The following is an 18,190-nucleotide window of genomic DNA, read 5'->3' as shown; positions in this document are numbered from 1 at the left end:
TCTTTCCAAACAAAAGGAGGTTCTCAGCACACACAGCTACCGTAGAACAGACTTGTGATACAGATCACACCCTGGTGTGCATGGGGGTCAGAATGTATCTCCTGAAGCATTTTCATTGCCTGCAGAAATGTTGTCCTTGCATCAACTTCAGCTATATTGCCTACCCGGATAAAAACACAACAGCTCCTCAGCTTGATTAAACTGCTACCTCCAGCTTTCCCAAAGTGCAGAGGTGAAACTGAACTTACTTCAAAACATCATTGAGAGTACCATTCTCTTTAAACACAAAATCAAAACCAGAAGCTTCCAAGCAGTTTAAGGATAACATTACTGTGATTAAGTGAAAACATAAGATGCTAGAGAAACTTAGCAGATCAGGCAGTATCGGTGAAAAAAGAAATAAAGTTTTCATTCTGAAGAAGAGTCATATCCGACTTGAAAAGAACTGCTTCTCACTTTCCAGATGTTGCCAGATCTGCTGAATTTCTGAAGCATTTTCTGTTTGTATCTCAGATTTCCAGCATCAGCAGTATTTTGATTTTATTATCACAGTGATAAAACCTTTTACTGAAACCAAGTCGTCCAATATTATTATTTGCAGTAAAAGATTCCAAGTAGAAGACTGCAAACAATAACAAACTGCTAAACATTACCCACGTCATTGCCAGAATATCCAGATCCTTGAAACAATGCTCGGAATGCTCGGAACATGTCAGAAGAGATGGAAAAAGCAACAAGCCCATCAGCAAAGAATTGGTTCCATTGAAAACCAAAGCAGGAGAGATCATTATGGATGGTAATAAACAGCTGGAGTGATGAGCGAAGTACTTCCTGGAGTTATATTTTAGAAAGAACACTGTCACTAAGTAAGCTCTTGACACCGCAGAAAGCCTGCCTGTCATGGATATTGAACCAACAGTGCAGGAGCTTAGCAAAGTTATTGATTGTCTGTCATTTCCAAAGCTGCAAGTTATGATGCTGTACTACCTGAACTAGTCAAGCACAGGAAACTCCTGCATTAACACCACAAACATGCTTGCTTTTGGCGGAGGAAGAGGGCCATGCCCCTGGATGTATGTGTGCAAAGGTTATGACTCTAAAAGAACAAGGGGGAAACTATTACTTTTGCACCAACTATTAATGCATCCTTCTGTAAAGCACCATAAGAGTCATAACTTGACAAATTACAGATCCCAGTGAACACATCTATCCCATTCCCAACAAAGTTTCAGTACTGGAAGATCGAAAACTGACGCAGTCTTTTTAATCTGTCTGCTCTCAGAATCCGTTGAATAAAGGACACCACTATCACTCTCACAAAAGGCATCTGATCATGTGAGCAGAAGCTATATAATTGCTAGAGAATTGTGGACAACCAAAGCTGCTCAATGTGATTGCCACTTTCCATGAAAAGATGATCGGTTACATCACCCATGCCAAGGCAATGTTGGGAGCCTTCAGGATCTGCAGTGGAGTTCTGGAACCAAACTCTTTGCTGGCATATTTTTCTCTTTGTTACGTCATATGCATTAGCTTACTTACAGAAGCTATGCACTTACACAGCAGAACTGGCAAAAGCTGTTTAATCTGGTTCACCTGGAGTGTGTTAATTCCATCAGCATACTCTCGTCACTAAGCTGGACTGTTGACTTGGCCTTGTTTAATGGACAGTTGATAGCCATAAACTCAAGGACCTTTTGAATGATGGGCCTCTGGGTCATGGCCAGTTGTATGCCTGCTAGGTGGTCACCTGAAAGTAAGATAGGAATATGGTGGATATTGCCAATGCTAACTGGGAAATGTTCACTAATAGCTGTGACCTCTGGAGAGGCATTGGAAGTAGGAAGTAGAAATGAGAATCAAATGAGGACGAGGAAGTTGATTAAGTGAGGAAAAAGAGATTATGGGAGTAGACTTGCAAAATACAAAAAAAGAGACAGTAAGAGCTTCTATGAACATTTTAAAATAAAAGGTTGTGAGAAGATAAACGTAGATCCCATACAGTCTGAAATGGGACAATTGATAAAGGAGGGTAAAGGAATGGTAGGCCAATTAAACAACTACTTTTGTTTTATCTTCAATGAAGACTACAAATGATCTCCCAGAAACGTTAGGGAAGCAAGGGGCTTTTGAGAAGGAGGAATTGAACGGAATTAGTATTATTAAAAAAAAAATTCGTGCTGGAAAAATTAAAGGACTTGAAGCTAATAAATCCCGAGGTTCTGATAATCTATCTCCTAGGATACAAAAGGGGAAGGCCCTGGGAGGTAGTGAATATGTTAGTTGTCATGCTACAAACTTTTGTAGATTCTCAAACAATCCTGTCAATTTAATCCCACTGTTTAAAAAAAAGGGAGAAAGGTTTGAGAGAAGATTTGTAGCTCAGGTGCTCGTTGTTGTGGTTCTGTTCGCCGAGCTGGGAATTTGTGTTGCAGACATTTTGTCCCCTGTCTAGGGGACATCCTCAGTGTTTGGGAGCCTCCTGTGAAGTGCTTCTGTGTTGTTTCCTCTGGCATTTATAGTATCTATAGAAACGTCTGCAACACAAATTCCCAGCTCGGTGAACAGAACCACAACAAAAGGGAGAAAACTGGGAATCAAAGAGTGGCTAGCCTCTCAGCAGAAATAGGGAAAGTGCTGGAATTTATTGTAAAGGATGTGGTAACAGAACATTTAAAAATATCAATGCTATTACACAAAATTAACATGGATTTAAGAAATGAAAACCGTTTGACAAATCTACTGGAACTTTTGGAGGATGTAAATAATAAATTAGATGAGGGAGACCCAGTGGATGTGATGTATTGATTTTCAGATAGTTTTGATAAAATAACAAGCTATTCACACAGAATCAAAGCAAATGGGATTGGTGCTAATGTAGAATTGAGAATTAAATAGCATTTTGGAAACAGGAAGTAGGAATACATGAACCATTTTCAGAGTGGAAGGCAGTGATAAGTGGGATACCACAGAATTGATACTTGGCCTTTGGCTATTCAATATATCAATATGGCTTGGATAAGCAAATCAAGTGTAAGATTTTCAACTTTGCTAACAACAAAACTATGTGGGAGAGTGAATCGTGAGAAGGGTGTAGGGAGATTTCAGGATGATCTACACAAGATAAGTGAGTCAATAAATACATGGCAGATGCAGGATTATCGTGGTTCAGTGTAAATCTGTCTACTTTGGTAGGAACAACAAAATGGCAAATTAGGATCAACTAGGAAAGGTTGATGAATGAAAGAATTCAAGTGTCCTTGTACACAAATCACTGAAAGTAAGATTGCAGCATGCAGCTAGGAGGACAAGTGATATATTGATCTTCATTGCAAGAGGACTGGAATGTAGGGTGAAAGAGTCTCATCGCACCTGTATGGAGCCTTGATGAGACTTCATGTGGAATACTGTGTGTAGCTTTGTTCTCTTTACTTATCAAGGGGTATACTTGCCATAGAGGAGGTGCAACAACGGTTCACCAGACTGATTCCTGGATTGGCAGGTTTGTCATTTGAGGACAGATTAGGTCAACCGGGCCTGCGTCCACTGGAACTTAGAAGAATGAGAGGGGATTTCATTGAAAATACATAAACTTCTGTTAGGGCTGGACTGATAGGATTGCAAGGATGATCTCTCCCCTGGCCAGGCAATCTCAAACAAGGATACGCAGTAGACCATTTTGGTCTGAGATGAGTTGAGTGGTTTTCATTGATAGGGTGGTGAACTTGTGGAATTCTCTACTATGGAAGACAGAGGAGATGATGTCACTGAATTTAAGAAATAAACAGATTTCTGAAAGCTATAGGTATCAATAGCTACAGGAAGAAAACAGGATTATGGTGCTGAAACAGAGGATCAACCATGACCATAATGAATGGTGGAGCAGGCTTGATGGGCTAAATGGCCTACTCCTGCTCCTATTTTCTATGTTTCTATGTTAAAAGCTCAGTTGGTCAGCAGGAGAAAAACAAGTGGTTCGTGAATCCTCCACCTTCCCAGTCCACCATTTTCTTCAAAGTAAAACATGCCAGAAATTGTTGTTAGAGTGTGGCTTCTGAACTACATCAGGCAATATTTAACAGAGTTGACCACCACAGCACAAACAAACAATCTCTCATGACAGATGAACGAACAATTAGCTGGCATCTAAGCAGACCCTACCCATAACCTCCTTCCAACCTTCCTTAGCTGTATGTTTTTCTACCCTGCATTACTATTGCCGGTCACTCCCACTAGATCGAACGAACTTACCTGGAGTCCTGTGAATTTCTTTATCCCTTTTCCAAGTGGAATAATATTTATTCCAATCTTACTCAGTTTCCACATGACCTCTTCCCTGGTTAGACTAATAATATGGGTGGCACCATTTTGTACTTTTGATTGTGGAAATTTCATGGGACTGAAATAATTTTATCCCGCATCTTGAAATGATCCACCTCCGACTCTTCCCTTCCCCAGTACCAATTTTTATAATGCACCTTACAGAGACATTTATTACAAAGTCTACCAACGCCAACAACTTGAACTTACATGCCCCAAGTAGGGTGTCTCCAGATCACCAGCCTGGGTCTCTTAATTGCTAGTCCAGTGATAAACCATCTGAGGGCAAGGCAGTGGTACTGTGTTTAGAATTAGCAAGGAGTGCATGTATTTAGTCAATTGAGGAACACCATTCTCCTCCACACCTTTCTGTTCTCAGAGGATGGGAAGCAACAGAGTTTCTTTAGGAGATGAAGAGAAAATACTGATGCTGGACATCTGAATTATAAACAAAGAGCTGGAAATATTCAGCGGGTCAGTCAGCATCAGCAATTATGGAGAAAGATAAAATTACTTTCAAACTCCAGATGTTGCCTAATGTAAACGTTTTTGGCCTCTTCTGATCATTAGAAGATGACATTATTTACAACAATTGGAAAATCTTATAGCTATGTACATCTCCTATTTCCAACCCCTTTTGCCCCCTATTTCACATCACTGTCAGCTTTTACTCATAACTATGGATACAGGACTTTATAATGAAAATTGCTGTAATGATATTCCCTACCAGTGGTGGTGTATTGAGCTTTTTGGTTTGGTATCCTCATCTTTATTCATCTGTACTGTACAGAAACCTCTACATTCTAACCAATGTTAATTTCCAGTTTTCAAATTGCTCTAAATGTTTCTTCAAAACCTATGATATTAAAGTTAGAATAATATATTACTGGCCTAAAAATCCCTCATCATTTCAGCTGAATATAATATTCAATGTTAATGCCCCATTTGTAATGGCATGGGAGATTGTCAATAGTGAATACCAATCAGTCATATAAAAATCTTACAGCAAAGAAAGAACACCATTGACCCATCAGGACTGCACTAGTCATTCAAACTCCATCTTTATGGACCCATTTTCTACACCTGTGGGAGATCGCATTTTGGTGCTCATCTAAATAGTTCTTAAATACCACTTGAGTTCCTGTCTCTGCTACTCTTTGAAGTAGTGAGTTCCAGATATACACAACACCACAGGTGAAAAACAAATCCCTCAAACCCCTTTAAACCTCCTGATGCTTATTTCAAAATACGGACGTCACTAAGGGGAAAAGTTCCTTCTTGCTACTCTTTCTATCCTGGCAATATCCTGGTGAATCTCTTCTGCACCCTCTTTAGTAACACCACAATCTTCTGATAGTGTGTCATCTACTTTTCCCAGCGGAGGCTGAACAAACATTATATGCAGTTCCATTCATAAACCTTCTTGGTCTTGTATTAAATGCCTTGATCAATAAAGGCAAGTATCCCATCGGCCTTAACTATCTTATTTACCTGTCCAGATGGTTCAGGGATCTATGGACATGCAGCCCAAGATTCATCTGCATTTTCTAAGGTCTGACCATTGTATCATCGATAGTCACAGGTGAGGTGCCAGAAGACTGGAGGTTGGCTAATGTGGTGCCACTGTTTAAGAAGGGTGGTAAGGACAAGCCAGGGAATTATAGACCAGTGAGCCTGACGTCGGTGGTGGGCTGTTTGTTGGAGGGAATCCTAAGGGACAAGATGTACATGTATTTGGAAAGGCAAGGACTGATTACGGATAGTCAACATGGCTTTGTGCGTGGGAAATCATGTCTCACAAACTTGATTGAGTTTTTTGAAGAAGTAACAAGGAGAATTGATGAGGGCAGAGTGGTAGGCGTGATCTATATGGACTTCAGTAAGGCGATCGACAAGGTTCCCCATGGGAGACCGATTAGCAAGGTTAGATCTCATGGAACACAGGGAGAACTAGCCATTTGGATACAGAACTGGCTCAAAGGTAGAAGACAGAGGGTGGTGGTGTAGGGTTGTTTTCCAGACTGGAGGCCTGTGACCAGTGGAGTGCCAAAAGGATCGGTGCTGGGTCCTCTACTTTTTGTCAGTTATATAAATGACTTGGATGTGAACATAAGAGGTATAGTTAGTAAGTTTGCAGATGACAAAAATTGGAGGTGGTGTAGTGGATAGCGAAGGTGGTTACCTCAGATTACAACAGGATCTTGATCAGATGGGCCAATGGGCTGAGAAGTGGCAGATGGAGTTTAATTCAGATAAATGAGAGGTGCTGCATTTTGGGAAAGCAAATCTTAGCAGGACATATATACTTAATGGTAAGGTCCTAGAAAGTGTTGCTGAACAAAGAGACCTTGGAGTGCAGGTTCAAAGCAGGTGGATATGATAATGAAGGCGGCGTTTGGTATGCTTTCCTTCATTGATGCTGCCAGACCAGCAATTTGTTTTTGAAGCAGCAAAGAAAAAGAAATTGAGGGTTTGGTTAAGAAAAAGGAAGCATATATCAAGTATAGGCAGGATAGATTGAGTGAATCCTTAGAAGAGTATAAAGAAAGTAGGAGTATACTTAAGAGGGAAATCAGGAGGGCAAAAAGGGGACATGAGATAGTTTTGGCAAATAGAATTAAGGAGAATCCAAAGGGTTTTTACAAATACATTAAGGACAAAAGGGTAGCCAGGGAAAGAATCGGGCCCCTCAAAGATCAGCAAGGTGGCCTTTTTGTGGAGCTGCAGAAAATGGGGGAGATACTAAATGAGTATTTTGCATCAGTATTTACTGTGGAAGAGGATATGGAAGATATAGAATGTATGGAAATAGATGGTGACACCTTGAAAAATGTCCATATTAGAAGAGGAAGTGCTGGGTGTCTTGAAACGCATAAAGGTGGATAAATCCCCAGGACCTGATCAGGTGTACCCTAGAGCTCTGTGGGAAGCTAGAGAAGTGATTGCTGGGCCTCTTGCTGAGATAGTATTGAGTACAGGAGTTGGGAGGTCATGTTGCGACTGTACAAGACATTGGTTAGGCCACTGTTGGAATATTGCGTGCAATTCTGGTCTCCTTCCTATCGGAAAGATGTTGTGAAATTTGAAAACGTTCAGAAAAGATTTACAAGGATGTTGCAAGGGTTAGAGGATTTGAGATATAGGGAGAGGCTGAACAGGTTGGGGCTGTTTTCCCTGGAGTGTCAGAGGCTGAGGAGTGATCTTAGAGGTTTACAAAATCATGACGGGTATGAATAGGATAAATAGACAAAGTCTTTTCCCTGGGGTGGGAGAGTCCAGAAATAGAGGGCATAGGTTTAGGGTGAGAGGGGAAAGATATAAAAGAAACCTAAGGGGCAACTTTATCACGCAGAGGGTAACATGCATACAGAATGAGCTGTCAGAGGAATTGGTGGAGGCTGGTACAATTGCAACATTTAAAAGGCATTTGGATGGGTATATAAATAGGAAAGGTTGGGAGGGATATAGGCTGGGTGCTGGCAGGTGGGACTAGATTGGGTTGGGATATCTGGTCAGCATGGACTGGTTGGACTGAAGGATTTGTGTCCATGCTGTACATCTCTATGACTCTATGTACACCTTTGCGTGGTTGGCCCTCCCAAACAGCTTCACCACATATTTTCAGGATTAAAATTTCATTTGCCAGTCTTAAGCCCATACGACCAGCTCAACTACATCATCCTGTTGTCTAAGACTTTTCCCCCTGTTATTATTTACCAAACCACCGATTTTTGTGTCTTCCTACTGATCATATCCCAGGCTATTATTGGGGGGGGAGCAATATTTAATCCTTCACTTGTGACCAGCAAAGTATCAGGTTACTGGGGGATAGCTATTGCGGTGCCTTTGAACAAGGCGGCTCGACAACATGGATAGGCCAGGTAACTACAGACTAGTTAGTCTGATGTCAGTGGGAGGGAAATGATTAGGAAAAAAATACAGCATTAATCAAAACAGGGATCAATCAGAAATAGTCAGCATGGATTTGTTGAAAGGAGATTCTGTCTAATTTGAGATTTTTGAGAAGATAAGTAAAAATATTGGTGTAGGCAGTGGAGTTGATATGGCTTCCCTAGACTTCAGTAAGGCCTTCGACAAGGTCTCCCTTGGAAGGCTGGCCCAATAGTAAAGAACCCATGGGATCCAAGGTAAGTTCGCAAACTGGATCCAAAAATTGACTTGCAATAGGAGGCAAAGGGTGATGGTGGAAGGTTGCTTTTGTGATTGGAAACCTGTGACCAGCAGTATACCACAGAGATCAGTGCTGGGACCTTGCTGGTTATTATGTTCACTCATGACTTGGATGTGAACATAGGAGGTGCAATTAGTAAGTTTGCAATTGATGCAAAAATTAATGGTGCACTGATAGTGAGGAGGATGGTCTCGGGCTACAGTCTGATATCGATCAGCTGGTAAATTGGGCAGAGTAAAGGCAGATGGAATCTAATCCTGATAATTGTGAGGTGATGTGTTTTAGAAGGTCTAATAAGGGAAGGATTTACACAATTAATATTAGGCGCCTGGACCGTACTGAGGAACAAAGGGACATTCGCGTACAGGTCCATTGATTCCTGAACTTGTCAGCACAGGTAGATAGAGTAGGTACAAAGATGTTTGCTTTCATTATCCAGGGCAGGGAATACAGAGCAGGGAGGTTTTGATATGATTTTATGAAATATTGGTTAGGCCACAGGTGAAATATCGTGTGCAGTTCTGGTCACCACACTATGGGAAGGAGATGATTGTATTGGAGACAGTGCAAGAGGGATGGAAAGTCTCAGTTGAGGAGCGATAAGCTGGGTTTGCTTTCCCTAGAACAGAGGAGGTGAGGGGGGAAATCTGATTGACGTATACAAAATTATGGGACGCATAGATTGGGTACATCATTAAAATCTTTTGCCCATTCAAAGTTTTTGTGAGATGATTTGTAGTTCGGGTGGTCGTTGTTGTGGTTCTGTTCGCTGAGCTGGGAATTTGTGTTGCAGACGTTTCGTCCCCTGTCTAGGTGACATCCTCAGTGCTTGGGAGCCTCCTGTGAAGCGCTTCTGTGATCTTTCGGAGGAATGCTGGAGGAAAGATCACAGAAACGCTTCACAGGAGGCTCCCAAGCACTGAGGATGTCACCTAGATAGGGGACGAAATGTCTGCAACACAAATTCCCAGCTCAGCGAACAGAACCAAAACATCTTTACCCCATGACAGATATATCTAACGTCAAAAGGAATAAGTATAAGGTGACAAGTAGGTGGTCGAGAGGGGATCGGAGAAAAATTCTTTTCATTCAGAGGATGGTAGAAATATGGAATGCACTTATTGAGGGGGTGGTGGAGCCACATACTCTCAACATTTAAGAAGTGATTGAACACTTAAAATGCCAGGGCATAGTAAGTTGAAGACCAACTGCAGGTAAACGTGATTAATGCATTTGGTGTATTTTGGTCAGCATACATATGGTGGGCCGAAGGACCTGTTTCAATGCTGTATGACTCAATGAACCTAAAAAAACTTAACGAAGCCCATGTAGACTGCATCAACTAAAAACACTCATCCACACACACACACACAGTTACCTCCTCAAAAATATTCCGTCAGATTTGTAGACACGCTCTCCCCCTTATAAAGCAATGTTGACTATCCTTGATTAATCCTGGTCTCTCCAAGTAGAGATTAATTCTGTTCTCAGAATGTTTTAAGAGTTCCCCACCACAGATGTTAGACTCACAGGCCTGCTATTTTCTGGTATATCTGTAGCACCCTTCTGGAATAATGATATGTTAGCTGTCCTCCAGTACCCCTCCTGTTGCCAGAGAGAATTTGAAAATTGATAGCAGAGCCCCAATAACCTTCTCCCTTCCCTCCACAGCACTAGCCTTTGCCACTTTACTCAACCGAGGGGTGCAGACCGCATGCAGAACAAAAAGGCTTTTCAAGACTATTTTATAGCTCAGAGATATAGGTTCAGGCACTTTGCAGCAACAGCCTGATTATCACTGTAGACGACAGCCCTGAAATCCCTCCCTGGCATCTGTTAATACTCTTCATCTATACTGGGAGATATCGCCTGATGCTGCTTATGGCAACTCAAAGAATACACTGTCTATATGGACAGAATACAAGGTACAGTACAGCTTTCCCTTCTGCTCAGGCACATGCACATCCCTCCCTTTAAGGAAAGTTCTAATTGTTGTGCCTCTTGAGGTCAACTGGAGGCTAACTGTGCCTGAGCAGGTCTTGAGATCAAAGATAATGACTGGATTTTTCTTTAAAAATCCTGCCTCTGAAATTTACGAGGGTAACATCTATACTGCAAAGCATTCATTTCAAAATCTTTCTATGAATTTAATTTCATTTATACTACTAATCACATATTTTATAACACTGACAGCATAACGTCGTTGGTGGACACTATTCATCGTTTACGACTAAATGACAATACAATTATCTTACAGGCTAAATTGAGAAATAAATCAGGAAGTTGGTAACTGGGAGATTCCCATCTCCTTTCAGCCTGGGTGCTTGACATCATGAGATGATATAACAATTGTTTCTCCATTACTTGCAATATTGGATTATCATATGACCAAGGAGTGAAACCACCACATCCATGTGGTAAATACAAAACAGAAAAATTAAGGAAATATGTACCAACCTATTCTCACATACTGTTTAATAACACTTCCTGTAATACGGAAACTAAACAACACATTTGGAGATTATAATAGTCTAATCTCTCACCCAGATGAGTAGCTTGACTAAAGGGAATCAATTGTGCAATGAAAATCTCAAAACATAACTTAAAATGGAAGGCAATTTTGACGAGTTATTAGAAATAAGTGCATTTCAGCTGCTGTTCTGATGTTTTTCTTTGCATTCTAAAGCAGTGCTGTCCAATATATTAGCCACGAGCTATAAGTGGCCAATTGGGAATCCAAAGTGGTTAATTGCATTTCTGATTAGAAAATACAAAATGAGTTAGAAACACAGATGCTTGATGCAGAATTTCAAAACTCACGCATGCAGCTCACAACCCAGGTTGCCCTTCTTAGGGGGTTTACTGGTAAAACACTGAGATTGAAGGCAGAATGTGAAAGTCCATTCTCGATTATTTCTTGTTTCAATTCTTCAGTCACTGCTAATTGGTCACCTCCTAAAATGTGTCAAAAGTGGATGAAAATGCCAGATCTCACCACCAAGGAAACACTCGCAGCATTGTATGGAAAGAGTTGCCAGAGTGGCTAATTTGATTGCTCCAAGCCAGCGGAAGGAAGCCGGACAATGAAGAGCAGCTCCAACAGGACAAGCAAGGGCAGGTTTCCAATGTCCTGAGCAAGTCAAAATTCTGAGTAATCACACTGGCGGCGTCAAAATATTGGCACATGACAGCTGGATGGAAGATTGCATTAAAATGTGGTATGTCTGATAAGTTCATTCCAGGATTTCAAGCACTGGCAAAAGGAGGATAGATCTGCAAAATTTACCATTGAATGAGTCCAGGTATTTGTTAAGGAAATTTATACAAGTTCATTTACCCATTAACAGGCAAGGCAATTTCTAATAAAATTACTGCATGCAATACTGAAAGAGTATTCCCAGAAAACCTGCAGTTATGCAATAATTTCTAACGGAAAAGACTGCACTGAAAGGAATCAAACAATAAGCAAAGGGAAATATTCAAAAGCAAAGTCCTTTGGTGCACCTTATCCTGAAAAAGATATCCAGACGTTTAGTTAGGCTATCCCAACCACAAAAGACCGCCATTAAATGTCACCTCTTTCCATCCATAAAGATTAGGTACTGATGCCAGTAACTGCATCCGACTGTTTCAAAGGTCAGTGTAAACTACATCTTATCCTTGTAGGATTTTAAAAAGGCTGAATTATGTAACCACTGTTTTTTGATTCTTGAGCCAAAGAAGATCTAGTGACCAGAGTCAGACAAGAAATATTTTGTTGCAAACTGCTGGTACATATGCATTTCTCCAAAGCATGTTGTCCACCATTCCCTTGGTTCACAATGAATTTATTATCTTTTCACAAATTAGTTTTTATGAGGTGTTAATTAAAATCACTTAGGTTTTTGCCACAGGATTAGAATGAACATATTGATCCGGTACACACTGGCTTTTCCAAAAAAAAGTTTTCCAACTGCTAACACCTTGTGGGGCTATGCCATTCTACATGACGGGAATCTACTTTTGCACTGGGGAGAGAAGGGGCACTTTTGTTTTCAATTAACTCATTATTGACAAGGCCAGCATTGATTACCCTTGAGATGATGATGTTGAGCCATCCCCTTGAACTGCTGCAGCTCACATGAAGCAGAGACAGGAAAGGGGATTCAGGATCTTGATACAGCTGCAATGAAGGTTGCCATTTTGAAAGCATTCCTTGGCAAGTTGGTGCACTGCATCTTCTGGATGGTACACGTTGTTGCCACTGTGCACGAGGAACACAGGGAATGAGTGTCTAAGATGATAGATATGGTGTCAATCTGCAGGCTGCTTTCTCCAGGATGGCACCAGGTTTGCGTGTTGTTGGAATCGCACTCATCCTGTTAAGTGCATTATCTCACACTACTGACACATGCCTTGTAGATGGAAGAAGGTGTTTGAAAATTCACTTGCTAAGAACATGCAACTTCTGACCGGCTTTGGGGCCACATTATTTAAACAGTTAATCCTGTTACATTTTTGGTCACTGGTAAACATTGAAATAGCCAATATGTGCCAGACATACAGAAAAGACAGGCTTCCATGTGAAAACATTTATGATTCTATAACATGCCAATCTCTTGTTGATGGTAGGGATTCAACAGTGGCACTTAATGCAATGAGAAGGTGGTTACACTGTCTCCCATTGTCATTAACCACAGCCAAAATGTAGCCCAGGCCTGCATGCATTTGGGCACAGACCATTTTAGTGTCTGTGAAGATGCGAATAGCGCTGGTCATTGTGTTAACATCCCCATTTCTGGCATTGTGATGAAGTGAAGGCCATTGATGAAGCAACTGAAGCTAGCTGGGTCACTACTGCAAGGAACTCATACAGTGATAGCCTGGAGCTGTGATAGTTGGCTTTCAACCACCGTCGTTTCGGGCAAAAGCCCTTCATTAGCGTGACTGTCCTCCTTTGTGTGGGGTGTGACTCCAACTAGCATTAATATGCCCTCGCCCCCAATGATGCCCAGTGTGGGTTTCACTAGGGCACCTTGATGTCTCACACTAGGCTAGGGAGGTTAAGGGGTGACCTTTAGAGGTTTCCAAAATCGTGAGGGGCATGGATAGGATAAATAGACCTGGTCTTTTCCCTGGAGTGGGGGAGTCCAGAACTAGAGGGCATAGGTTTAGGACGAGAGGGGAAAGATATAAAGAGACCTAAGGGGCAACTTTTTCACACAGCAGGTGGTACATGTATGGAATTAGCTGCCAGAGGAAGTAGTGGAGGCTGGTACAATTACAACATTTAGAAGGCATCAGGATGGGTATATCAATAGGAGGGCTAGGGGCAGGTGCTGGCAGGTGGGACTAGATTGGGTTGGGATATCTGGTGGACGTGGACGGGTTGGACCGAAGGGTCTGTTTCCGTGCTGTACGCCCCGATGACTCAGCCAGATGGGCAGCACCAACTCACATGCCAGTCGGAGACACCTTCGAAGAGGACAACAGGGTCAGCCCACCTGCCACCAGGGAAGCAACAAAACATGGGGAAATTGACCTTTGGGTCGTGGGCATCTTGTTGACATGACTGAAATGGGGAGAGGAAGACACCTGCTTTTGTTTTAGATCAGAGGGTGGGGAAGAGAGAGAGAGAGAGAGAAAAGCCCCCAGGGCCAGCCACATCCAACAGAATGCCAGCAGCTGCCCCTACCCCTGCCCCTACCTGGATACTGAAGTCTCGAATGTGAGCCATTTCCATGGGAGTCGGTCAAACAGTGCTTCGGGGTCTCCGAGGGTGTGGGTTACAGTACAGCCTCTAAAGGCAGGCCCAGGGGGACATTACCGCCGCCAAAGGCCGCCCGGAGCCTCCGCAAACACCGATCAGCCCCTCACTGTTTGGGTCTCCAGCTCGCCTGCTGCCCGCCCCCAGCGCGCAGGCGCGGACTCGCCGCGGTGCACGCCGGGACCCGGAGTCCCGCAGCCGGCCGACGCCGCCCTGGCACGGCGCGGGGAGGACTACAGGCCCCGGCGTGCCCCGCGCCGCGCCCGGGTTCCGGCCCGAGCCTGCGGGCCGGCTGGGTTGGCGTCACTCCGCACAGCCGCAGTATGTCCACCTGTCAATCACCCTGACGGGGGGAGGGGGTGGGGATTAGAGCCCCGCCCCCCTCCCAACACAGGGCCATCTCAGCTGCAGGCTAACAACAACTTGCAATTAAACAGCACCCTGTTGTAAGCCGGCTTTGCAGCATTCTCAGATACCATTTGACACCCAAATCCTACAAAGATGAGACACAGCAAGGGAAACCCTCAGAGTTTGCAAAAACAAGCTAGGATATAGTAGCAGAATCACAGTTCTGTGTCATAGCACAGAAGGAGCCCATTCGATCCATCGTGCCTGCATGCACTGGTTCATTAAATGACCTTCATTACCTAGTGTCAATCTGCCACGATTTCCCCACGTCCTTGCCTACAGCACACTTCCTGGCACTGCATTCCATACCCTACTTGCTACATAAAAATGATTTTGCCTACTTCACTCTTGCTTCTTTTGCAGATCACTTTAAATCTACGTCCCTCTCTTCTTGTTGTTATTTTACAAGTGGAAACAGCTGCTTGCTATCAATTCTGTTCAGCCTGCTAATGATTTCGTAAATCTCTGTCAGATCTCTTCAAGAAGTCCCAACCTCTTCAATCTACCCTCATAACTGAAGTTCTTCATTCACAGTTGTAAACTTCTTCTATGCTCTCTCCAATGCATTCACATACTTCCTCTAATATAGCACCCAGAACTGTACAAAACATTCCAGCTGAGACCTAGGAAGTATCTTACTCAAGAACAGGTAGTCCTTGTATAACGTGTTTTGCAGTGCGATTTGGCTATAATGTTGCCGAAGAATTAGGAAACAGTATTTCGAGAACGCTTAACTCTGTTCGCAATAGTGTGATTCCAGGAGCAATAATTTCGCACGCGAAGTCTTTGCGCTGTTCTATGCATTTTACTGAATTGAATTTATTGTCACGTGTACCGGGGACAGTGAAAAGTTTTTGTCTTGCGGGTAATGCAGGCAGATCACAAAGTTAAGTAACCTAGCTAGTAAATAATAGGTAAACAGCGGCAAAAACAAAAACACAGGTCCAGGCCAATGTTAAGAGTTTGTGAGTCCATTCAGTATTCTAACAACAGGAGGGTAGAAACTGTTTCAAAACTGGCTGTTGCATTTGTTCAGGCTTCTGCACCTTCTCTCCGATGGTAGGGGTTGTAGAACAACATTGCCAGTGTGGGATGGATCTTTGAGAATGCTGGCGGCCTTTCCTTGAATGCGGGCCTGGTAGATGGATTCTTTAAATGGGAGGTTGGCCTTTGTGATTGTCCAGGCCGAGTTCGCCACTCTCTGTAACCGTCTCCGATCTTGAATGCTAAAGTTGCCATACCAGGTAGTGATACAACCATACAGAATGCTCTCAATGGTGCACGTGTAAAAGTTGGCAAGGGTCAGGAAACTGAGAATCCAGTTGCAGAGAGTGGGGCTTAGTCTGAGGTCACTAAGTTTAGTAATCAGTCTCCAGGGGATAATAATGTTGAAGGCTGAACTGTAGTCAATGAGTAGGATTCTTACGTAGCTGTTCTTGGTGTCAAGATGTTCTAGGGAGGAGTGAAGGGCAAGTGATATGACATCTGATGTGGATCTGTTGGTCCGATAGGCAAGTTGGAGTGGTTGAGAGTAGTGGGGAGGCTGGAGTTGATTAATGCTATGACCAACCTTTCAAAGCACTTCATGACCACTGAAGTTAAGGCCACTGGGCGGTGGTCATTGAGACATGCTGCATGAGCCTTCTTCGGCATAGGAATGATATTGGTCCTCTTGAAACAGGCAGGGACAATGGCCTGCTGCAGGAAGAGGTTGAAGGTGTCCAAGACCTCTGCCAGTTGATCTGCACATGCTCTGAGTGCAAGGCATGGTATTCTGTCTGGTCCCATTGCTTTCCTTGGATTTGCATGAAGGAAAACTGATCTGACCTCTGATGCAGTAACTTTTGGGATAGGTTCATCAGGACTTGTCGGAATACGTGTTACCTCTCAGTCGAAATGCTGCTCAAAGTGAGCAGAGAAGGTGTTGAGATGATCTGGTAGTGATATGTCATCGTCTGCTATCTTGCACTGTCTCTTTTTAGAACCTGATGTCATTCAGTCCTTGCCATAGTCACCGGCTGTCTGTCTGAGTCTCTGGATTGGTATTGGCCCTTGGCTGTCTTAATGGCTCTGCGAAGGTCACACTTGGATTCCTTATATTTAAGCATACACTGATGTCAGCTGCTGTCAGAACATGTGAGAGGTACAAGCTCTCTCATTCAACCCATGGACCAGAGTGCAATATCAGCTTTTAAAGCTTACTATTTAAGATGCACATTCAACAGGCTGATTGCAGCTACTGATGGAGATAATAAGGAGAGTGTTCTTCAATTTTGGAAGAGCTTTAACATCAAGAATGCTAATGACCTTATTGTGGAGGCCTGGGGAGATGTCAGTAAGGACTGCTTGCATGCAGTTTTGTGGCAGCTTCTGGATTTTTCTCAAGATTTTAAAGGATGTGAACCATCACAGGAGTTCCCAAAAATCAAAGAGCATTGTGTTGCTCTTGCAAAGCAGGTTGGCTTTGAAGGAGTAGAAAGTGAGGATATTGAAGAGTTGCTTGAGTTCCACTCTGAAGACCTTTCTACAGTTGATCTACAACAGCTTGTTACTGAAGGGGAAGTGGAAGCTGGAGATGAAAAAAGATGAAGAGCTCTCCACTCCTCTTTTGAATTCACCCTGAGGGAGAGGCAGTTGAAGCTCTTCGAGGACAACAATTACAACACAGTACACAGCAGGGTAGAAGTTGAAGGACTGCTGCCTCACAGCACAGGGACCCCGGTTCAATCCCACCCTTGGGCAACTGTCTGTGTGGAGTTTGCACATTCTCCTTGTGCATCTGTGGATTTCCTCCGGGTAGTCCGGTTTCTCCCCACATTCCAAAGATGTGCAGGTTAGGTGAATCGGCCATGGGAAATGTAGAGTAATAGGGGAGGAGAATGGATCTGTGTGGGATACTCTTTGGAGGGTCGGTGTGGTCTTGTTGAGCTGAATGGCCTGTTTCTGCACTGTAGGGATTCTATGATTCTGTGGATTCTATGTTATCCTTTGGCACCCTGTGAACAGCTTCTTCAAGACGGAAGGAAAAGGGCAAAACAGCAAAAAACTGGATATCTTTTTTAAGCCAGCCCTCAAGAAACAGTCAGAAGACAACCACAGCCATCCACTTCTGCAACCACAACTGCACCTGATGGTGGCGATGATGATGATGACCCTCTGTCCCTGCATTAACAATAGTTTTTCAATGTAATGCATTAAATTTACTTTTGTTTCATGAATAAATATGATTTAAACCTTCGTTCGGGCTGTGCTATACTTTGTGTTAGGCTTTTGAGTGAGTTTTGAGCAATTGTGAGTGTTATTTTTTGCTGATCTACCTCTAAACCCACTTTTTTCATAGACCCCATTATTTCTATTAAGCGATTTTCTATTAAGCAAGGTTTCGCTGGAACACAGCTATGGCATTATGGTTGAACTACCTGTAGACCGTTTGGTCCCTGCTCCTCCATTCAATAAAATCATGGCTGATCTAAAACCCCACCAACTCGAAATAACTCTTGATTTCATTGTCTTCCAAGAATCCA

General features: G+C 42.9%; 1 protein-coding gene across 1 annotated transcript in view; it reads right to left on the bottom strand.

The window, feature by feature from the left end:
• Window positions 1-14,410, bottom strand: part of stk25b (serine/threonine kinase 25b) — an 88,419-nt gene extending 74,009 nt beyond the window's left edge. Inside the window, exon 1 of the mRNA XM_072573081.1 lies at window positions 14,199-14,410. Coding sequence (XP_072429182.1) covers window positions 14,199-14,234 — 36 coding nt within the window. The 5' untranslated portion in view covers window positions 14,235-14,410. The remainder of the gene's footprint in view (window positions 1-14,198) is intronic.
• Window positions 14,411-18,190: the final 3,780 nt, after the last annotated feature.

The sequence above is a fragment of the Chiloscyllium punctatum genome, chromosome 6, assembly GCF_047496795.1.
Source record: "Chiloscyllium punctatum isolate Juve2018m chromosome 6, sChiPun1.3, whole genome shotgun sequence".
Classification (NCBI taxonomy): Eukaryota; Metazoa; Chordata; class Chondrichthyes; order Orectolobiformes; family Hemiscylliidae; genus Chiloscyllium; species Chiloscyllium punctatum.
This window is presented reverse-complemented; position numbering and strand designations above follow the sequence as displayed.